General features: G+C 41.0%; 3 protein-coding genes across 3 annotated transcripts; 1 reads left to right on the top strand and 2 right to left on the bottom strand.

Annotated features, from left to right (window-relative positions):
• Window positions 1-486: 486 nt before the first annotated feature.
• Window positions 487-9,441, bottom strand: cbsa (cystathionine beta-synthase a). The gene is made up of 15 exons (XM_079236613.1): window positions 9,400-9,441; window positions 6,540-6,825; window positions 6,178-6,284; window positions 5,483-5,617; window positions 5,307-5,386; window positions 4,958-5,162; window positions 4,744-4,835; window positions 4,538-4,663; window positions 4,355-4,439; window positions 4,165-4,270; window positions 3,425-3,502; window positions 3,093-3,227; window positions 2,864-2,972; window positions 2,297-2,381; window positions 487-1,285 (listed from the first exon to the last, which is right to left on the bottom strand). The coding sequence occupies exons 2-15, from the start codon at window positions 6,815-6,817 to the stop codon at window positions 1,152-1,154; spliced, it is 1,755 nt and encodes a 584-aa protein (XP_079092739.1). The 5' UTR covers window positions 6,818-6,825; window positions 9,400-9,441; the 3' UTR covers window positions 487-1,151.
• A 988-nt stretch (window positions 9,442-10,429) lies between these two features.
• On the bottom strand, window positions 10,430-17,059 carry LOC306752811 (splicing factor U2AF 26 kDa subunit-like; the record flags this gene model as incomplete). Its single annotated transcript, XM_079236618.1, has 8 exons — window positions 10,430-10,730; window positions 10,812-10,976; window positions 12,144-12,277; window positions 12,552-12,650; window positions 13,231-13,280; window positions 15,482-15,548; window positions 15,812-15,899; window positions 17,016-17,059. 8 exons carry the CDS (start codon window positions 17,057-17,059, stop codon window positions 10,607-10,609), a joined length of 771 nt encoding a protein of 256 aa, XP_079092744.1. The 3' UTR covers window positions 10,430-10,606.
• Window positions 17,060-18,702: 1,643 nt separating this feature from the next.
• On the top strand, window positions 18,703-22,392 carry btla (B and T lymphocyte associated; the record flags this gene model as incomplete). Its single annotated transcript, XM_079236883.1, has 6 exons — window positions 18,703-18,778; window positions 21,145-21,468; window positions 21,599-21,640; window positions 21,762-21,878; window positions 21,964-21,998; window positions 22,090-22,392. 6 exons carry the CDS (start codon window positions 18,703-18,705, stop codon window positions 22,390-22,392), a joined length of 897 nt encoding a protein of 298 aa, XP_079093009.1.
• Between the last annotated feature and the right edge of the window lie 1,966 nt (window positions 22,393-24,358).

The following is a 24,358-nucleotide window of genomic DNA, read 5'->3' as shown; positions in this document are numbered from 1 at the left end:
ACGTAAAGGGACTTGCTCCTTTACTCCAACGGCGGGTGCCAGAGAGAGAGCGTGTTAGGGCGGAGTCTGAGCTCCACAATTAAAACAGATAGCCTTTAAATTAAGCCCCGCCACCACGGGACAACGAGGAGCCTATTACATGCGCCACAAACCACATGGCAGACACAAACACAGCGCGTTAACGACTGCTAATTTTTTAGTTCACGTCCCGTAGAATAAACATGGAAAATTAATAAACGAGGCCATTAGAGCCATTCTGCTGTCAAAACTACATCTCAATTAATTAACACAACTATAAATTACTGTTAAAACTTTTGTCATTTCACAACTATATTATCCCATATATATATATATATATATATATATATATATATATATATATATATATATTATTTTTTTAAATCTCTCTATCCATCCATCCTTCTTAGATAGGTCTCTTTACATCTCTGCACCATTTAAGATATAAATATTGTCTGAAAGCAGTCAAAGAATTCCTTTAAACTTTATTTAAATCATACACATTCATTGAGGAAAAAAGACACAATACAAAACGTTTCAGACACCGTTTGGATTAAAAAGGGAAAGAACACCACATAATTTTAAAGAAATCAGATCACTTATTACAGTTTTTGTGTTTGTACAACACAAATGAAAAGGCAACACATCATGAGCAGCAATGGAAGGATAATGTGCGTATATACAGCAGCTATCTACTTGTCTTTTTAAATGAAATTAATGTGGCTTTTACACTATGCGTCATATATATCTGATGTTTGGTTGATACAAAAGGCCACAGCGAAACAATCTTGTACTTTTCAGACAAATAAATCACCGACACAGATGCCTCCACCCAAGACTGATAGAAGACTAACTTACAAACTTCAAAAGATTTCCTTTGAGCACTAAACCCACATATAATAAGTCATAATCAACTGTTTAAAATAAGAAGCAACCCTATAACAAGTTGACATAGTGGCAAGAAATATTTTGCTTATTAAAACACACATTAAAATCAGATTTTTTTGTTTTTAAAAAGGCAACCTCAATCAAAAACCGTCACAAGATTATTTGCCATGTTAAAAATACATCTACAAAACTTGTCATGGTGCTTTGTTTTAAGCCTGAGAAATGTACAAGTGGTGTGGATCCGTTCAGTTGAGCTCGTCGGTGGACTCCGACATGGATCGCTCTCTCCTCTCCCGGCCCGTGACGAAGTTGAGCAGGTCAACGGCCGTCACCACCCCGAAAACCATCTGCTTCAGACAAGGAGAGCCGTCCGTCAAGTCTGGGGAAAGAACAATACGGAAGAGAGTGTGATGAAGAGGACGAGAAAGATATGAGAGCGTGTCGCTCGGCTGGAGGAGATGTCACCGCCGCTTCCAAAAGCTTTAATTTTCAAAGAAACTAAAAACATTTATATTTAAAGTGGTGCCACTAATTCAATATCTAAAAATGTAACACGTGGGCTCATACAATGTGTAAACAGTAGAAGCAATTGCACAATATGTCACGGTTAGTTTGTGTGCAGCTTTTATTATGATTATGATTATTATTATTATTATTATTATTATTATTATTGTCATAATACAGGAGCTGAAGAGAAGAGGAAATTGACTCAGTAAATAAATATGTTTGCTTTCATCTTATTTAACAACTTCAATCAATGAAAAATAAACAATAAAAGCAACACCCTATAATCAAAGTATCTGGTAAATATCTGGAGATCTCCTTTTCTTCATGTGAACAGGATGGTTTATGACACAAGACACAAAAATGCAGAGGTGTGCTTTTTTTGTTGCAGACTACTTCGCCAGGGCACGGTTGTCCAAAACCCACATTTCTCCTCAGGATGCTGGCTCCGCAGCTGGACTTTGGTTCTCATTTGTCCGAGAAGACGGATCAGTGACAAGTCAACCCGCTGAGACCAACTCTATCATAAAATGTGGAGCTGCAGTCAATAGTGTTTCCTTGAGAAAGACATTGACCCTGCAGATGCAAACTCAGCCAAATTGTTTTGATTACAGACACTGGTCACGATTGTGTGCCACAAATTAGGTGAATAAAATCCTGTTAATCTGAGTGTTTAGAGTTATACTGATTTGATTTGATTTAACAGCACTTTCGCACTGCTTTCTGCCACAGTGTGTTTTTCCACACTACCACTGGGGGGAGACAAAGGGCCACATTGTACCGACAATTACCAGCATTTAGTTTATCAGATTTGTCTGAGCTCAAGTAAATGAGAGCATTTGAATGTAGGAAGAGTGTTTGTGTGACTGTTTGAAAATGTACATACATTGGATCTGTTCATGGACCACCAGGGCAAAGTGGTCGGTCTCCAGAATGCGGGATAACTTTCCCAAATTATCATTGAGACGAATCTATGAAAAAAGAAAAAAGGCAACGACTTAATGAGGACATTAACTAAAACAATATACAAATATTGATATTGAAATGAAAGCAGCTTGTGATCAAGTGGCATGTAATGAATTGGATCAGTAAGGAATGTGCCAACAATATAATTCTGCTACTTTTACTGAAAGGAAAATTGTTCAGTTTATTATATATTTATAGTTGCTTGAAATTAAATTATAGTTTTATCTGGTTTTACAATTGGTTTTGGACCAACTCCAGTCAAAACAGACCAACTGGACTTTTTTCACACCCTGACTTGATAAAACTCTTTAGTCAGTCCAACTTAAAGCCTTTTCACCAGGAGATCCTCCCCTAAACTGGTTGGTCTCATTGGCTGCTGCTGTCAGCCAATCAGAATAAATAATGTAGTCTCCAATATCATCCTTTAAATCATTTAGGAAACATCCAGAGAGCATCACGAGTAGAGCTGTTAAAGTCAGCGCCTGACCTGATTGAACTGCTTGTAGAGCACTTTGCTGACGGGGTCTGACACCTTGATCTTCCCTGCCAGAATACAGGCCAACATGTTCCCCAAAGTCACCATGCCCAGGATTAACCTGCTCACACACAAACAGGTTGAAGTTAAAGCACAACAAGGCACCGCAATGCAACACAAAGGGTGAGACATGCAGAATGTCAGCGTGACGTTGGGCCAGTTTCTCTCTCTGGACTCTCACCCGGCCTCATCCACCACGGGCGCCTGGTCGAAGCCCTTCTCCTTCAGGATTTTGATGGTCCTCTGGCATGTGACGGTCGGCTGCACGGTCAGGGGGGCGGACAGGTTCAAACCCTGCAGCTTCAGGTTCCACCACCTGGCGAACAGAGAGGAACGAGAGGGTCATGCGCGTCCAGACATGAAGGAGGTTCGCACAAGAGGAGAATACGCCCTGTGATCTCACTCACACACACACACACACACACACACACACACACACACACACACACACACACACACACACACACACACACACACACACACACACACACACACACACACACACACACACACCATGGTTTCTTCACCATGAGGTCCTCCTCACTCAGGAAGCCCTTCTGGACCATCCACTTGTCACTCAGGAACTTTGACCTACAGGGGGGGAAACATTTAATAATCAATACTTGCTTTATCTGTGTTTACACAATAAAGATCTGCAATCATCAGCAATGACCCTGATTATCAAACTGTACGGTTACCACACACCGTTGCACCATTTCTTTATTTCCTGAGGAGCTCTCCAACTTCTCAACGTGATATATTTGGCTGATCAGATTACTTTGATTGGCCAGGAGGAGAAGCTAAAAGTAGCTAAAGAATATTTTGTTCCTGTTTTCAGCCATCTGTTCCAGACCAAAAAAAAAAAATCCCACAATTTTAATTTATGATAATCACTTTTTTCTTTGAGTCGCACTATTTATAACACACACACACACACACACACACACAGAGACAGAGACACAAAAGAGGCTTTGCTTTACTTGATGTGGAGGTTATGGTTGGGTTTCCAACCCGAAACAGTCGAGACCAACAACCAGCGATTGCTGATATTTTTGATATTTGATATTTTTTTCAGCGAACGCAATCATGGAAGAATTATAAAGACTGAACACCGCTTGAAAAAGAGTTGGATGACTTGCAGCCTCCAAATAAACAAACAGGTGCTCATACAGTTTTACCTGAAGATCATTATTCAAAAGGTGTGCCATTACAGAAATAGACTGAGTGGGTATTTAACATGTGGGGATTCTCACATGTAGTTGCGGACCGAGTCTGGCAGGATGACCACACAGCGCTGGCCCTCCTTCAGCTCTTTGGCGGCATGTACTGCGGCCGCCATGGCCGTCCCAGAGCTGCCACCTGTCCCAGAAAAGAACGAAAGGTGAGCCGACCTCATAACCTCTCTGGCTCTCCGAGGCGTCTGGCGGGAACCTGAGCACTTACCGCACAGCAGGCCCTCCTCTCTCATCAGCATGCGAGACATGTTGAAGGACTCCTCGTCGTCCGACTTGTACCAGGTATCGATTACCTGAAAGAGAGAAAAAAGAAACGGTAATGTGCGAGTCAGGGAAACGCAAGATAAAGCAGAGATAAGAGAGAGAAAAAAAAAAATCTCCTAGAACTCACGGATCTGTCGAGCACGGTGGGGATGAAGTCGTACCCGATGCCCTCCACCTCGTACTGGGTCTTATCGGTCTTGTTGAGATCCTCGGGCTCCGCCAGGATGGAGCCTTCTGGGTCAACACCAACAATCTGCAGACGGCGCAAACCATTCATGATCATCGAGTAGCTCAACAGACACTAATGTGATATTAATATTATATTTGACTTACTTTGATGTTGGGGCATTTTTCTTTGAGTTTGCGGGCGATGCCGGTGATCGTCCCCCCGGTTCCTGCTCCCGCCACCAGCATGTCCAGCTTTCCTTTAAAGATGGGAGGAGTTACGAGAAGAATCCAGGTTTACTGAGGCAGCAAACTGTACATTTTGATATCAATAATCTTCAAGATTTTATGATGAGGACAGTTAAAGAGTTAAAGTTGTTACCGCCACACTGCTCCAGGATCTCCTCCGCTGTGGTGTCGTAGTGAGCCAGAGGGTTGCTCGGGTTGCGGTACTGGTCCAGGATGTGAGAGTTGGGGATCTCGTTTTTGAGGCGCCAGGCGACACCGACGTGAGACTCTGGGGAATCGAAGCGAGCGCTGGTGGGTGTGCGGACAATCTCGGCTCCAAGTGCCCTCAAAACATCCACCTGTCCAGAGAATAAACGGGAAAAACCAGTGTCTTGTGAGGGTCATCTGCCACAGCAAGTTTCAATTTCACTATGACGGTTTCAAAGCAGCTTTGTCAGTCCAAAGAAAATGACGCAATGTCACAGAAATGACTGAGAACTCACCTTCTCCATGCTCATTTTCTCAGGCATCACAATGATGCAGCGGTAGCCTTTCACGGCTGCAGCCAGGGCCAACCCGATACCTAAAACACACACATAGAGGTTTTACAACCTAACAACATACCACTTGTACCTTTAAATACCTCCCGCCCCCCATAGCAACACATGCAGATAATTACCCGTGTTTCCAGAGGTGGGCTCGATAATGGTGTCTCCGGGCTTGAGGTCCCCGGCTCTCTCGGCGTCCTCCACCATCCGCAGGCTGATCCTGTCCTTGACACTCCCGCCGGCATTGAAGTACTCACACTTGGCCACTGCAAAAACACGCAACAGAAAGACCCGTTACACTCACATATTCTTTGACGATACCTTGAATAAGGAAAGTAGCACTTTGTAGTTTAACTTTAAACTTTTAAAGAAATTGTACTTTCTTGATTCTTGTTGTTCCGAGTTTGTCCTCATGGTTGAAGGCACTTATTGGAAGTCGCTTTGGATAAAAAAGCGTCAGCTAAATGAAATGTAGTAATGTTTGCACGGTGCCAATTAAACAACAGTCACGTCTAGCTCCAGCTGCGCTGTCACAAGGACCGATGCAGGAAAACATTCCTGCCCACTGCCATTACACTTCATAATAAATCACCTCTGGCCAGATTCAACATTAACAGCCCTTGCACCACTTTGGTTGTTTAGTTAGTCACTTACTTATATACACTGCACATACTTTGCATTTTCTTTATTGTTTAATTTCCTAAAATAATACACTCTACTGTATTGTTGTATATATTGAGTATTTTTCATCACGGTATATTTGTGAGTCTTCTATGCAAGTTGCTTGCTACTGCGTCTGCTGTCTGATTGGACAATGTGAACTCACATAATTCGCATTTGAGTCCGAACACTTTGGGGATCTTGTTGATGCGAACCAGGGGAGTGTCGCCGATCCTGTGCAGGATGTTTGGTAGGATGGTGGGAGCGGCGGCTCTGGGAGGAGAAGGCAGGGAAAAAGATCCATTTAGAGGCAGCGACAGCAACAACCTTACTCAACTCGTTTTCTTTCTGGTCCCACCAGCCTGAGATAATAACACTTGTTTCCACTCCTTTCCAGCACGGAGAGTGTGTTTGCCATGAGCCACTCCCTGTGAGTGTGTAAATACCACGGGTTGAAAATAAAGTCATGTATGCACAATAACCAATGTCAGACACATGTTGATGTGCACAGTCACACGCCGAGCTGACCTTGGGACTTGTGGGTGGGGGGACTCGGCTGTCGAGGCTCCCAGGCTCCATGTGCAGCGGCTGGGGAGGTCGGGCCGGATCCATTTCCTCTCGGCAACGTTCTTGGTGTTGATCTGAATGGTTCGGTCCGGGTCTTCGGCGTCCACCATGGTCAGCTTTTCGACCCCTTTCAGCAGCAACGAGCCCTCCCGGAGTTTGCTTTCTCCGTTGCTGTGGGGGAGCAGCTTGGCGGCGTGAGGGCACACGGCGGTTTCTTTGGTTGAGGGGACTGACGGCATGGCTCACCCTGGACAAAGCAGAGGAAATAGGTTTATCTAACCATTTTATGCAAATGTTAGCCATGCGGCAGTTCAGGGCTCCTAATGAACTCTCACATCGATGTGTTACCACATGCAAGCAGCAGCGAGTGGAAAACAAACAACAAACCACTCCTTTCTTTTTGTTAACGCTGAGTCATCCCAACACCAATGAGTAATGTTTTCATAACATATACCTCTTTGCTCTGACACATAGTGGCTACTTAGTATTTTAAACATGTTAGTCAAGTAGATTCTGCTTTCATCAGTGCGGTCTGAAAAAACAGAACTGAAAGTGGTAGAAAGTCCCAGAAGATTGGCTGATCAAGCTTTTGCTAATATTGCATCATTCATTCAATGCATGAAAAAAAAGATCAATATTGTGTATTAAGAGCCCAAAACTCCCACTGCTTGTGTTGAATGTGCAGACATGTACTTATCTACCTCACATTATCTTCGTGTTTGTGAATGAAAAGCTAAACGGACTCAATCACCGGTCATTACCAGTTGTCCAATGTTGTAAAAGTGACAAATGTGTAACTAAATGTTCAACATTATGGTAAACGGGAGTGTTCATTCTGGAAGGACTGAAGTGGAGCTTGAAAGCTGTCATCTCATCTGACAGGGGAATACAATCTGGAACCATTTGTGTCGTTTTGATCGAGCAAAAAAGCAAATAAATTCCCAGGATTTGTAGCTGAATAAATGGTGATGGGCTTTCTTTTCATCTGTACATTTTACTGACCAACTGGCACATTGTGACAGATGTTTTCTAAGCGTATTAATGCGTGCACCGGGTTTCTCCACCGACCGGCACAAAGTGGCGCAGATGAAGCTCCACTAATACACGGTGCACACAGCGAGGCCAGCTGTTAAAACCCCTCTAGGGCCGAGTTCAGACGACGCCCTCGCGCCGGAAAAACAACATCTTCTTAAATAAACAGCTCTGTGTGGGAGAGAAAGCTTTGGAGTTAGTGAAGCACTATTTAAGGCAATGTTAAGTAAACTATGAGTCCACATTTTAAGAAGACACAGTCCAACACACGTTACTTGGCTTCATGAGATCAGATCTCTGCAGCCAGCAGACACCTTACTGCTGGTTAAGGTGGCAGATGTAGGAACACCACGGTGGTATATCTGGTGGCCATGTAGGGTTCAAGGGGGCAATGTGATCCTCCTGTGAGAGCACATGCGGCTCTGAGCCCAGGCTGCATGGCAGGTAAGACGTGCAGGGGATTTAAAAAAGGATACACTTCTTTTTTTGTTTTGTTTGACAAGCCACACGTAAACCAAGAATCAAATCCTCAAATACCGACCAGCCTGAGGCAATACAGAGCTGAAATCACCTGATCCGAGTCTGGCACCGTCAAATCCAATCTAAAGACAAATCCATGGACCGTTCCCACTTATCAGACTTGGTGATCTGCTTATGTTGAAGCATGTCTAATCTCCTTTGGTATGTGCAGGGCTCTCGAGCAGGATGAACGATGGAGATTTGTTTAGGCAATTAAAAAAAAGAGTCAAACTACTGCTCTGCCAGCATCCCAGTATCAGCTGGTCCACCGGCAGCCTATAGATATTCATTCAGCCATTACAAATGGGAGGACAAATGGAAGCAGCAGGAATGCTGGCAGTAAAAAAAACAGAATGTAAAACAGCAGGAAACTTACAGCAGGAAACCCTGCACATGGTCAGGAGCTCACACGGTGTAACGTTACTGTGAGGAAAAGCTGTCAGAAGAGGAAAACTAAGTGGGAACACTGATACTATTCTATTATAAAGCTTCACTATTAGTCAATCAGAAGAAAAGATAATCATCTATTTAGATTTTGTTTTCCTCCTTAGGTTCTTTTCTTGTTATTTAATATAGTTAATTTGTTCCACAAACTATATTTGACTGATTGGCAGATCTCACACTTAGAGACAGCCATACATTCACAGAAAATAAGAGTATCGTACAGCAATCGGGTTTTTTTTAAAAGGCAAAATGCCAATAATTCACTGGCTCCAGCAGCTCACGTGTGAATATCTGCAGCTTTTAGTCCTTTTTTGCAATAATAAACAACATTTATTTGGACTTCTGATGAAACAAAAATCTGGCTTTTCAATTGACATCGTCGCTGTGTCAATAAAATAAAAGGTCACATTAAAGTTCGCTGCGACACTATTTTATAACAGCCATAACATCCGGTGGAAATGTAACGGGACAAGTGCATGTCAAAATAAAAGCCAGCTGATGTAAAAACTAAAAAAAAAAAAAGAATAAATTAATGAATTGAGGGAATAAAAGAAAGCGAACAATGAACGGTTCAGCGCAGACTGCGTGGAAGGTCCAAACGCAACCGTGAGAATTAACGACGCATAATTACACACAACGACATGTTTCGGGTTTAGTGCAAGCAGAGAAATAAACCAAAATAGCTGACAACAAAAATGGTTTCTACGCAGCTGCGATGTTGCATCAGAATTCAGGCTCTCAGCCACAAAACATCACGGCGATTTGATTCATCGATTTCATATTTTTTGCAGCGTGTATGTTCAGGTACTCGTTGATTCTCACTCACCTTATGATTTAATAACTCCTGTCAAATGAAATAAAATAAAAATCACCCCCACGTACACGGGCAGCTAGTACAACAATGCGGAGGGAGCGCCTGCCGACAAAGACACACGTGGACTGGACGAGGGGGGAGGGGTCAAAGTTTTAGGCCCGTCTCTGATTGGCTGCAGCGAGGGCGTCTGTTTGATCTTCTCCACCAATCAGGGGACAGATTTCTCAATAAGGGTTCGCGAAAACGCCTTAAAAGTTGCCTCCGCCATCTGTTTACCTTTTATTGACTTTTGACGCGTCATCTTGAGCCCTTCTCATGTTGGTGCCAATATATATTTTTTTTATATAATTTTATTTGCTAATATGCTTTAATTAATTTGCTAATCTTAAACAGACTCTGAACTGGTAATAGGGGAAAAGGCAAGATTGGTTTGAGCAAATATTGCATAATTCAGTGTAATAAAACAAAGCACACATGGGCATGCTAGTTAGCAATATTTTACAGTTAATTTAAGTATGCGTAAGTATGCGTTATGAATTGGATGCTTCCTCTTGCATTTGAAACTGTTTATCAAACAATCTGCCATCACCAGCTGTATCAGTTTTAAAAACTATCCAAAGTTTAAGAGTAATAAAAGAAAGGTGACCATTGATTATATGAAAAATAACTGGTGCTCTAAGTACCTTTTAATATAAATGTCTTTCCAAAACCTAACTGGTGCTGTATAAATACATTTAATAGTGATATTGTGGATTATTTTAACTGTTTTATTACAGTTTACTTATATTTATTACTCGTTTATTATTGTACTACCATCTCTTGCTGCTGTAATCCTGCAATTTCCCCACTGAGGGACTAATAAAGGATTATCTTATCTCAAAAGAGGATTCTGATTAAAAGTCTTGAGACGCACACAGTTTTGAATGAGATGCCTTCAAAATCATTACCACTCATTATTGACACACAAACTCAAACTTGACTCATTTACATACGTTTGTCATGTCCAAAAGAAATAAATAATAATGTTCATAGAAACAAGCGGTGCCAGTGCAGAATTACAAATCTGTTTTATTGAGAAAGCGACACAAGCTTGTCTTAAAAAAAGGGAATAAAAGAAAAACACTTCCAACGATTCACCAATAAAGAAAATAACTTTGTCAGGACTGCTGGGGTTAGGAGGGAGGGAATCGGTAGGACATTGGATCAGTCTTGGCTTCTTTCAGAACCTTCCAGAGCGCTCTCGGTCCCTCGACCTTCTCGGTCTCTCGCGCTCACGCCGCGGCGGCGGCGGTCGGTCCCTTGAGCGAGAGCGTCTTTCCCGGGAGCGCGATCCCGAGCGGTTACTGGTGGGAGAGAGGAGAAGTATTAATTGACAAATCCCGACTGATCCAATATGAATGTTAAGCTTTAAAATATCTCTGTACCCTCTGCCGCCTCCGCCGCCTCCTCCTCCTCCTCCTCCTCCGCCGCCTCCTCCTCCTCCTCCTCCTCCGCCTCCTTTCCTGCGGCGGCCGTACAAGTCCCTTCGAAGTTCCCTCGATATCGGTTTCAGGTGCATGAAGTTGCAGAAGCCACCACGGGTACACTCTCTGTAGAAAAAACAAGGTTGGGTTAAACTTGCCAGGCTTGCATGTGGTGAAGCATTGCACGAGGAAAAGTCCACCAAGTAGAACATCTGATCGTTACCCCCCCCCCTCTCTCATTCTCACACACAAGTTTGTCCTATCACTTGCAGAGCAAACAACCCACCGATTAAATGGAAAAACACTGAGGGACTCATAAAAGGAAAATAAAACGTTTCCTCCCACTGTGCAAGGACAGTGGAAGGAAAAATTAGATAATTTGCGCGGAGCCCATGCAGCTGTCATGTTTTCAGCTCTGCTGAAGGACACGTGGAGTCTTATCTCGCTGCTGGCCGGGCCCGATTCAGAAATAAGATCCCGAGACCCGCTTGGTGTGCAGTTTACCGTCGTGGTGATTTGACCAAACACAGTCCTTTCAAAGTGAGAGCCTCTTCATGAAGCAACCTCCTTAAGGCCCTAATCATGTCAGATCCCAAACAGTTTAGTAGCAGCAGTGACCCAAGAAGCTTTCTTCCTACCGCACCACCCTGCTGCCTACACTACTCTTTCCACCACTCTTAATCAAATAAACAAAACTTTGGCTTGCGTTTTAATTCAGTTAGCGTTTAGGACTGATTGTGGACGATGGTCTACGGACAATGCAGCTAACAACATACAGTATTTGTAAAATAACACGTCAATATTTAATATCTTCACAACTGGTTTGTAATTTTAAACAATTTGCTATCCATTTACAGACAATGTTACAAAACTACCCAACATTCCCCAGGTCTTTGGTGGAGAATGTGAAGCATCAGAAATATCTTAGAATGTTTTTGGAATAAAACTGTGGCCGCCCTTATATTTGGCTGGGAAAGAAATGTGGGTTTATCATCGGATGAGATTTGTAGCAACTCCCATATAATGTCAAGAGATCTGGGAGTGAAGCCGATTCCAATTTAAATGTTGCGAAGACAAGCTTTTAAACAGTCTGCAGCCTACTGGACATGTAGTGGCGATGAGCGTACATGCTGGGACAAGCCCCAAATATGCTGCATTAAGATTCACCGTTACATACATGTGCAGACTGTGAGGTGTTTCCTGCTTTTCTAGAGTCACTGAAATATTGGACACATTCATTGTATTGAAAGGACTTATTACATTAGAGCACATTACTGACAAGGTGTCACTCACCCCATTTCATACTGGCGGCAGCAAGCTTCCCTAAAGTCAGTGACGGGGGAGAGCTCCGAGTGGACGGCTTGGGCATTGAACCAGCGATTATTCAGGTCCATGACGGCTTTCTCTGCATCCTCCTCACGACGGAACTACAAAGAGCACAGTTAAGACAGCTTAGGATAACGGACAACAATTAATGTGAGAAAAAGAAGCGACCATAACACGGCATTTAGAAAAGTTAATAAACTGTCAAATGACTGAAACAACAGAAAAGATGGTCATTTATAAATATTTATGTATTTGGCATAAAGTCGTAATCGAGTTGAGCCAAATCTTTGCAACATTTTTAAATCACACCATTTTAAATCAATCTAAATTGCATTAGCGCCACTTCTCATGAACACATTAAGACAGATTACCAACCTTAACGTAGACATTGCCGACTAGGTGGTCGCCCAGGTTATCGCACACATTCATCTCCTCCACCTCGCCATACTTCTCCTCCATCTCAGTGAACACCTCCTGTATCAGAAATAAGACAACAAATTAAAACAGGCTCCTATTGCTTAATTTTAACTGGATGTTAACCAGAAAGTTTAACACCGTGGCTAACCAATTTCCTAGTGGGAGAGCCTGTAGAGTTAAGACATTAATTGGGGCCAAAAAGTCTGCCTGGTTATTCATCACATTCATTTTCATTTCAAAAGCAGCTGAGAAATGTTAGCAGACAAATGCTTACTCAGCATGAGCTAATAAATAAGATAATGAATAATATCAAAGGGACACCACAATAATATATAAAAAACCTATAAAAAAAAGAAATAATTGGCAATAAACTGAATTAAAAAAGCATGGTAACCTCGCATATGTAAAAGCAGCTGTTGCATATGAGAGGCTACCATGCTTTTTTAATTCAGTTTATGGGTCCTGTGTAAATATTAGCTCCTCAATGACTCTTGCTTCAGCACAGACAGAAAACATTTGGTCAATGCTAGTTTGCTCCCTTGAGCACTGCTACAAAAAAGGCAGATAACGCAGTTTTCATGTCACATCGTCCTACATGTGGAACGAAGAAGAGACGGCGGCACAAAAGGTCACTAACCTCAAAGAACTCGTCATAGTGCTCCTGCATTTCCACATCGCTGACGGCACCTACAAAACATCAACAAGGGAGTCAGGGCAACAACAGATGGACACTGGTGGTCAAAGACAGTCTTCAAGTGGGCCGTGTAGCTTTTAACAAACACATTTTAACAGTAGAAACATAAAAATAATACATCTTTATTAAGCAAAGTAAAACCTAGAGCAGACCCTGTTTTTTTCTCTCCTGGTTAGTGGGGTTTTACTTTTAAATTATTTACCTTCTTTACAAATCTGTTTGTGTAATTATGTGTACACCATGTGCAGAGGGGCCATGACATAATGACTGGCTATGGAACGTTTTTAGTTTTTTTACCATTCGACTACTTCATGACAACACTTGGCTGTAACATGAAGGAGAGTTTCCTAAGTTGAGGACAGCACTAGTAGAAACCTGCTTCAATGAATACGAAGCAAAATGGTGAACTCAGTGTGAAACTGATAAGTGTGACGCAAAGAACAACAGAACGTCAATAATGCCTTTTGGAGTCCAACACATCCGTTTCACATGAGCAAAATGAAGGACCTAACACTAAAGATATGCACATTATTGTACAACATACTACGTTAGATTGAGTTAAGCCAGGGAAACAACACGTGGCCCGTTATTCTATCTCCAGGAAATGATGGGTTAAGACATCTCTACAGGATATGTTCCTACACTCAGCCAAATTTATATGGGGAGGTGTGATAAAGTAAATTAAGTGCTGGAGGGTCCTGCAGATGAAGGGAGAACTTACAGTGTAAACCATCAGCAGACTGGGCAGAGTTTGGAAGGTTATGAAGGTAAATGTTCAAGAGGGAAATGGTCTGAAATACAAAACGTGAACTTCTGTGACATAAATCAACCAAAATAAAGAGCTGAGGAGGAAAAATATTGGATTAGATTTTTTTCTGTAAGTAAATTGCGGCCCTTAGATATATATTAGGTGTTGTCAGTTTGAGGTTTTAATTATGTGATGGAAATGGCCACTCTGATATTATTATTATAGTTGGAAGAGAAGCTTATTCCCTACCCTCGCTGTTTTGAGACTCGCTCCTTTCCCCTCTACTTTTAGCATTCGTTTTGTTTTACATTTTTATAATATAAACAGATAATTGGCTTAAACTTGGCTACAGTTTTAGGATTTGAGTGTGTATTATTGGACTATTTCCCATTGTATGTTAGAGGCTATGGCACGCACACATATTGATTAGTTAAGCATTAATAGCCGGAGCTACATAAACAAGGTAAAAATAATTTTAGTCTCACCCGAGAAGTGAAAAACAAAAACAATCAAACACACAGTGATGTCACATGTTTGTATACAAGCTGAAAAGTTTCAGTAAAAGGCCCACTTTGGTTTTGCTTTTAATCGTGTTTTTAAATGAATGCATTATAAGAAACAGTAAACTTTATTTTAGATTTTATACCCATATCATTTACTGTTCCAATGCAACTTTTCAAAACACAACTGTACTCATTCACAACAATGGGCCACTTTTACTGTCTGGTTAATAAGTCTTTAGAGTTGTTTGTTTATATAATTAGGTGCTGAATGGAAGTGAGGACCTCAAGAATTGTAAAACTTCAAATTGTCCAGAATTGTGTGACATGCACGCAACCACATCTGAATACACAAAACTAAAGAATAAAAACATATGGTCCTTTAAATAGTCTACAGGTACCGGTTATATATCAATATAAAATACAACCAAGAGTTCATTTTAAAACAAGCCTCTTTACCGTGTAAAGGACAATTCACCGGATCAACAGCCGTATGTGATGCTGAAGTTACGACTGTCTCGTGTATCAATGGCAGAGTGAGTGCAATGCTTTAAAATTCCCTGGATGTATAATTAAAATATGGGGCCAGAGGAAAACACACAAGTCAGTTACACTTACCTGCGTGACAGGCACTGCTTCAGCGCTAGGAGACTGGGTTCAACATATTAACTGTACACAAAGTTCTAAGTATTCTACCATGACTGTAGGTAATGTTTGTGTTTCTCTTCCAGAGAGTGGAAGAATCATAAGCAGGTGTTCTTTCTGTTGGTATTCGGTAATGCCTGACGAATAACCCAATATTTGGTTTGGGATCCTTGGCAGATAATAGGGTCACATCCGGGTCTCCATTTAAAAGTACTGAAGCAGTACCTAACAACTGTCATGTAAGCACCACTTTGAGGAAACGCAAAAGGGAGATTTCCCCCCCAACAAATTTGTAACTTACAGCGTGAAGCGTCGGCCGTCTGTGCACTGTTCTGGGGATTACGGTAGATGTTCTGAATCAAGATGGTCTGCAGGAGAAAGAGCAAAGAAGCATGTGATCAGACGGGCTCTTATTTCTGATCATCAACTTCTATTTAAGCTTGAAAATATCTTGATAGTTATGCAGACACAAAATCCTCAGAAGAAAGTGAGGATTGTGTCTGAATGAGAGGCAAATTGAAAAGGTCCTTGCATTAAAGCACTTCATAAATGCATCCTATTTACCATAAACAGTGATATGTCAATAACTGAAACACTATTCTAGGAAGAAACACGATGATGGGATCCTCACCTGGCTGAAGGTTGGTTTGTTGTGCAATCTCGAGCAGCGGTCTCCATGTCTGCAAGCGCCAATTTTAAAATAAAAGGAGCAATTGACCCTGGAAAAGAAGAAAACACATCATACGTTTGTATTAATTGGTTCGTTAGAGGATAAAGCTCTCAAAAGATTTGTTACTGTCAATTAATTCCATAAAACAAAAAGCAATAATGTGCTGGAACGTTTCTTAACGCTTTCCAACTTCTCCAGACTGTCTCGACTAACAGGACAAAAACATATATAATTTTGTTACTGTAGGATTGTGAAAAAGTTGCTTTAAAAGAGTATTGGGGGTAGAGTGTATTTACTGGGACTATTTTCAGCTGTGGATTTCATGAACTAATGAGTATTTTAGGGCACCATGGCAATGGTTTTGTTTACTGATATGTTTATAATACATTTTAGATAACGATGGATTTCTCTGACACAGAGGAACCATCTACATCAGGCATTAGCAATACATACACAGGCAGCATGTGACCCACCTAGCTAAGTATCATAACTAGACAATATAAAAAGTCGTGGCTTGGGAGTAAAATACATTCTGTATTTATTTATTTATACTTTGTAATGGGTTTATTGTCTGTCGTCTATACGAGTCTATTGTCGTCTAATCGATTAAATATCAGATCAAACCAGTTCCACTCATTTAAATTAGGGAAGCCACTTTAAGTGGCTTGCTTTGAAATGTAAAAAATAGTCGTCTCACGCAAAGTAATCGTGAATAAACGTAACATGCACACACCGAACTGCAGACAGTAAATCGTGTGCAGGACGCAGTTTGCTGCTCTCCACCGGTGAAACGGAACAAAACAACCCGCCGGCTAACGTCACTCTGCCACCCAGCTCATTGATTAACTAAGCTAATTACAAGTTAACTGGCTACTTAATAACCCACAACGCATGCTTAGGATCTTCACGCATGTAGTAATTAACAAAAAAAATTAAACATGGCGCAAACCAACAGCCCAGAGCAGCTGCAGCTTCGTCGAGTTTCATTCAATGTGTTAGCTCGGAGTTAGCTTCCTGTTGCTAATGTTAGCTTGACTTTGGCGTTCAGCGACGCTGCGGCTACAAACTGAGTCCAACTGGCGATAAAGAAGCGCAGCTACAAACATACTCCTCATAACATTCATCTTTTATGCGACAAATACGATACATATTAAATAAAACTTACTTGTCTTTCTCTGTGCCGAAAATGGACGCCAGATACTCCGCCATTTTCGGCTCGTTGAAGACGTAAGGATCTACGTCATTACGTAGAGTAGTGCGACTGCGCAGTCGCTACCATCCAACAACGTGCACTGACACTGAACGAAACCTGATGGCGCTGTTGTTCTAGAAAATCTATATTATTTTCTCAACAACAATGATTTTCTTATTACCTCAAAAATATGTATTACTAAAATTATTTATAATTATATATATATATATCCACCTTCTCCTCTGAAGTGTGCAGAACAACAGGTGTATCCAATTGTGTAAACCAAGTTCATCAAGTACTATTTAAGATCAGATGTGAGGGAGCCTACTTGTTTTAGCCTACCTTCTTTTTCTTTTGCTTATAACATATGATGCAGGGATACAGATGAAATACTCAGGGTATAAAATAGGGAGGCCTATTATAACTAAAGGCATCAGTGATAATATTTCAAAAGTTATAAATATGGGTTATATAATACTACAACTACTCTGATTACATGTTGCTGATTAATAAAATAGTATTTTCACAGTGAGGTATTGATACCTTTATTTACTTCAGTAAAGGATCTGAATACATCTCTTACAGTGTGCTTTCTTTCCACTTAAATTATCTGATAAAGCAAGGTTTTATATGAAAAACATAGTACGCTAATATAATAACAAGCTTATCATAAACTCATATAATGCATTGTTAGAGGTGTTAAGGTGGGCCTACATGTTTTTACTGCTTATGTACTTTCATGTGGGTGTAATTTTGAATGCAGCGCTTTTATTGGAGTATTTCTCAATATTTGATTACGCTTATTTCTCAAGAGTTTTAAATGGACACAAGTTGGGACACTTATATAGAGAGCCACAGAAGACTTTAAACAAAAGCTAACAAGTCTGTGACAAATAAACATAACTTCATGTGTAAAATTGGTGTAGTTGTTCTTTAAACCTGAATGAGGCAGACTCATTGACAAATAAGCAGTCCACAAGTTGATGGTGTTGCCCGACAGCATCCACACACACACACACACACACACACACACACACACACACACACACACACACACACACACACACACACACACACACACAACAGATTGGGCATTTATAAGGCCACAGTGTCCCTATCTCCCCTTTCGTGCGCTGTGCATCCTCCACTGAAACCACACTGCTGTGCACAAAGCCTCACAAGTTTGCAGGAGATGCAGATGGTGAAGATGAAAGGGTGGGAGAGGGTGGAGGAAGTCAGCTTAAAGAGAGTGAACCACATTGACAAGAAGTCACTGTCAAGGTGCAAAGACTGAAACAAGACTCGGAAATAAAAGAAGAGCTAATGTGAGAGAGAAAGATCTTTGCTATATAGCTGTATCGTAGTGAGGTGAACACCTGAAACTGTGGGTTCCCCCTAATCTGAGATGCTTTACTGCATCGGACCTGCAACATTTAGAGAAGCAAGCCCAACCACCGACCTTTTCTCCCCTCCAGTGCACTCACCGCCTCTGCTTTAAAGGGGAAAGAGGCAGAGGTATAAGGGAGCGAGCCGAGAGTAAGAGGAAGCAGCATGCCTTAGTGGCTTCAACATCATCTTCAACACTTCTCTGTTTTGTTAACCAAATAATGATGTGCTCCGAGGAACATTTCATACTTGGACTGGCTACGACTGAGGGATCATGAGGCCGAACCACCGCTGGATCGTCCTGCATGTGTTTATCTTGGCAGGGATGCTTCTCCCCTTAAAAGCTGGCGGTAAGTTATTATTTTTTTTGGCATATTGTGCAGTCTCTGTATTTGTGTAGTGTCGCCCCTCCTCTGTGGTCTGACGTGTGTTTAATCAGGCCATTGGACTAAAAAGTCAGCTTTGTGACCACGATCCAAATTCTCTGGTGACGGTTGGAAGCCTGGTTTCTGAAGAGGTCGTGGACTTTAAAATGATGTAATAATAGAGTTTACACGCAGCTTTTACCATTTTTAGAAGGAAGAAGTTGGCACACAGTCGTCTCCAAAACCCGACGGGTTAAGTCAGTAAGGTGTAAAAGTCACGACGGTTATTCTTCCTTGAATATACAACAATATAATCTTAACGTCTTTGAAAGTCTGTAGATTCAAACATGAGTTTCTGTTAAATTGACACGTAAAAATAATCGCTAATGTCGGTTTCAGATGCAAAAAATGCTTCTTTCAGGTGAAGTCTTCCACAACAGGTGGACGTGGGAGCTTAATGGAAAATATCTCTTAAAAAGACAAGCACTTGTTTCACCAAGAAACCCCAACCCCATATATATAAGTTCAAAACTAAGTTAATGAAACCCTGTGAATAGAAGTCTTTGAATATATATTTTTTGTAATATACCTGTATGTTGGAATGAATTTATGGTTTTGAAGTGTTGCATGGTTGTTTTGATTGCTTCGTTTTCTTATTTTTACTCATTTACCTGCTTAAATATTTTTTTATTTGTTTCTTTATGGCCCACTTGGCCAGATGCATGCATGGTTAATTCCTTATATTCTTTCTTACTTTTGAAGATTGTTTTCTTGTTAAACTGTAAAAATGCCTAAATGGCAGAAATATATATTTTTCGAAACATGGCACAAAAAAGAAACACATTATAAGTCATCTACCCACGTCATGTTCCTATTTCCTATAACTTCCTATTTGTTATGAAGGTGTGATTTCCTTTTAAAAGTGTTTGTGTGAAAGACTATTTACTGCCACAGAGTCAGTATTCGTCTATAAGGGTATTCTGTGGTTTCCTTCAATGTTCTCTGTAGCTTGAGGCCAGAAGACGTATTATTATTTAATATTGACCCTTGGTGGTGTTAGTGAGCAGCCAACATTTGAAAATGGACTTTGTTTCAAGCAAAATTCTAATCATTCATGTTAAATATGTTGCAGCAGTAGAGTTACCTTAATGAAAATAGCTAAATAAACCAGTAAAAACCATTTGGTTGACATTAAAAGTGAGTCAAAGACAATGTTGTTATTCTCTGTTCTTCAGCGAACCCAGTTGTCACGGAAAATGCACGTGTTTAAATTTGTAGTTCCATCGTGTTATGTGTGAAAGCTCCAGAACATACTAAATGGACCACGTGGAGAGAGACTTCTGTTTCTCAGCTCAAGAATGAACTCTCAATTAACTTTCACGAACAGCAGAATCTCTGGTGTTAAATAAATTGACACAAATGGTGCAGATTGCATGCTTTCAAAGAGGGTTGGATTCCCATGAGGGATTAAAGTTTCCATTGAGAAGCCGTGCTTTGGCCACTTTCAGTTCCTTTCCGTGCAAATTGTGTTTCCATTCATCACGCAATTAAATGTCAGCTTCAGTTGGTTTCATTAGTTTCACTGTATAAGTCGTGCACCACGTTCGCTGCTGATTTGTGTTTCAAGTGCTTGGTGTCCTTTCACAAGTGTAACAACTAAAACATTCTCTTCAGGGTATCTGTAGATCTTGAAAGATCTTTAAAAGTCTTGAAATCAGATTCCTTGAAGAAGCCTTAGTGTTGATTTTTTAAACAAAATAAACTAACCTTACTAATGTATCTACTTTTCCGGATCCAAGTTTTGTTGCTTTCCTAAATTATATAATTAGAAGATTATTGTTACATGCTGCTCCAAAGTACTGACACAATGGAAGATCATTTTATTATATTTACCCAAAGAGTTTATTAAAGTGCATTCTATGTAGTATTGAAAAAGGCCTATAACTTGTTTTACCTGCAGAAACAAACATAAAAAACTTTTGTTGGTCACTTAAAGTGTATTGTTGTTCAAGATGTAATATCATATTCTAACTTGGCTCGATACATAGGTCATTTTCATATCTTGATAACAATATAGCATGCTTTCTGGTGATTCAGTAGAAAAATAGTCCTTATGATATAACCACATGTTTTCTTTTGAACTTTGACGCCGTAATTGTATATCGTGATATCTCGATGTTTGATTAAATTGCGATACGATTCCATTAAAAGATCAATTATAATTTAAAGCCCTAATTCTTTCATCTGCTGGAATCAGATTATATTGCGACATTATAATATCACAGTAAACTGTAAAGTAAGGATGAATTAACCTTTTCATGTATGTGTTTGTTGTTATTTTCTTTTTGCAGGTGAAGATCCAGAATGCTACATTGATATTAAAGTCCATCATAACACGGTTTATGAAGCCGTCGTCGGAGAAGACCTTCGGATTAACTGCACAGTTGAATTCTGCAGAGGTTCACCGCCTCCAGTCTCCTGGTACAAACTTGAGACAACTACCGTCCCTGTCAACGTCAGCAGCAGCAGTCACATTAAAACGGACTGGAAACTTTTAAAACCGTTAGTAGGGAGAGCGTTTTTGATCTTTCAAAAAGTTGACAGAAACGACTCAGGTGTGTATCAGTGTAAGACTGGACTAAGCATCAGCCACAACATCAACGTCTCTGTCCTCGGTGAGTGAGATCTTTACAGTGATCCATCCTGACTGGACTGAACTGACATATTTCCAACCGCTGCTGAATAATAAATGAAATGTCTGTCTTCATATCAGTAAGACTAGCATTGCTGTGCTTTGTGTTGTAGGTGTTGGTGAGCGTGCCGATGTTACAAGGAACAACGACACACGTAAGAATAAACTATATCGTGTTGTGCATCTGCTCTTCCACTGGCTTTCTATGTCTTCATATATTTTTCAAACACCTTATTACTGAAGATGAATCACATTCATATTAACTTCTTCCAGTAGGAACAACTCCTGAACACCCAGTAGATCTGTGGCTGTACATGTACTTCGCTGCAGGGATCGGGGCGTTCGTCATCATCGTGATAATTATATCGGTCGTGTCAATGCGAGGGTGTAAAGGTGGGATGTTGAATAAATACTTCATACAGGACGTGATTGTGACTTTAAAAAGATTGACTAATCTCAGCAAAATGTCCTCATGCAGGGAAATCAAAGAAAGAGACGCGAACTGAAAATCAGGTCAGACAAACGTGCATTTCAAACCTTTACATCCCTTTTTCTTCGTTGTAAGTCTTCAAACATTTGAATGCAAGATGCTTTTTCTCTGCAGTACATGGCGTCCCCCCTGGTGGAGCGAGGTCAAAGAGGAAGCCCCTCTGCGCCGCCATCTCAGAGCTCGACCCGGAGGAAGACCTCGCCCTCACAGCCCGATGAGGGCAACATGTACGGCCAGATGAGAGAGGAGGTGGGGGGTTCGATTGTGTACGCTGCTCTCAACCATCAGCTGCCAGCGGCGGCGGCGGCTCGGCCGCGGAGGCCGAGGGAGGAGACGTCAGAGTACGCGGCTATCCGTGTGAAAGAACCGACACCCACGAGACTAAATCACTTCAGAGACAAAGACATCTCACGCTAGGCCGACCACATTTCAAACGGCCACTTCCCAGAGGATTAAACAGGGGTTGCAGACACAGACATCCCACCCAATCTACCTGAGCCTCCAAAGATTTGCCCAATGCTAACATTAGCATCTTCACAATTCGGTGCTGGTCGAGTTCGGTGTCCATTTCATCCTTTACTTGTGTTTTAGTAACGTCTGCTAAACCCAACAGGGCCTTTCTGTTTGAGGAAATCACTTTTCAACAATGCAATAATATATTTGTGCTCCATTTTTTATGTTTTTTGTCTTCGGTAAGATCCAAAGTGCTCGGGACCACAGAGAAGGGAAGTCAAAGAGTTGAGAGCTGGACTGATGTGTTGGATTTTGGTATTTTATTGAATTTGTCGACAAAAAAAATACTGGATCCTCGAACATGAGGGCAGAAATCAGGCTACGAAGTCCTCAGTCTGTAAATCTGAATGTTGGAGAGGCCAAAAGCAGCTCCTTCTCTTACCAAAATAAATGATTTGTTACAGAGTTTTTGCAAACTGTCTCCAACTGATATAGTTTTTGCGATCTGGGTTTGAATGTGTTGTGCCATAAACTCACTGTGGGTTAAAACTGTGATGAGCACATCCATGACTTGAATTCTCTCTGTCGAGTAACCTCACATCTGATAACAGTAATGGTTTCATGAGCTTCAAACTGGACCATAATAACCAGTGACTCATTGTCTGACTATACGAATGACTAATCACCTTCTGTAATTCTTTTTATAATTATTGTGTTTCGCAAACTGGGAAATCGAGAATGTAATAATGATCTCATCATTTTGTGCAATGAAATAACATAACGTGTCTCCATAACTGTTTGATTTCAATTAAGATGACATCAATGCATCATTCACTGCGGACTAATTTTTTTGTAAAACATTGATAGAAGGAAGCAATGTTTACAGAAAGACCCCGGAAATTCAGTTGAAGCGAGGTAAAAAAGAAAGAAAAGTAGTGCAATGGGGTTGTGCATAGACTGAAGACCACGGTGCTCAAAAGCACGAAGGTAAGTAAACCACATGCCATTGAGTTGATATCTACACCTTCACTGGTCGTTGGTTCACAGAAGTCGTAGCTGGTTCCGTTCCCACCATGAGACATAACTGCTGCCTGACCGTCCTTTGTGTGCTTTGTGTGTCCATCGTTGTGGCGCTCGTCCTCACACTGGAAGCTGGAGGTGAGTTTGTGTTAGTCTTCATCGCTCACTCTCAATCTGAGCAGGTCTCTGCCTCTCTGTCGCTAAGTAACGTTTTCACAGACAGGAATCAGATGACTTGCGTGTTAAATATCCGGATTATATATATTATATATTTTTAAATAAATATTGTATTCCTCCCATATAGAATCCACAGCAGGTGTGCAGACACCAACTACTCATCTGCATTAAAACTAAACAAGGAAATAAACTAGAATGAAAGTGAAGGTGGTTTCAGTCAAAAACTAAAGGAAATCAATGAATGGCTTTTAAACTGTCAGAATTGATTGAAACTGGTTCTTTGATGCTTTAATGTGGTGATTTTAGGTCATTGTTTGCACCTCAGGAGGATCTTTATATGCATATGCGTAGATGGTTGACGACAAATGTTCACCGAACTTTATATTGCATTTTCATTATTTACATTTCAGCCACTAAATCATATAAACTTAGCTTTGCGTCCCAACTACGGCTCCAAGACCCAAACTCTAACATTCAGTTAAAGCAAACCTATTTCATTTGCTAGATTTCAGTTAGCCAGAAGTCACAAAATAAAAATAGAAAGAGTTTTAACCACAAAGACCACTTACTTTTTGATCTTTCAAAAAGTTGACAGAAACGACTCAGGTGTGTATCAGTGTAAGACTGGACTAAGCATCAGCCCCAGCATCAACGTCTCTGTCCTCGGTGAGTGAGATCTTTACAGTGATCCATCCTGACTGGACTGAACTGACATATTTCCAACCGCTGCTGA

This window comes from Taurulus bubalis (genome assembly GCF_910589615.1).
Source record: "Taurulus bubalis genome assembly, chromosome: 21".
In the NCBI taxonomy this organism is placed as follows: Eukaryota; Metazoa; Chordata; class Actinopteri; order Perciformes; family Cottidae; genus Taurulus; species Taurulus bubalis.
This window is presented reverse-complemented; position numbering and strand designations above follow the sequence as displayed.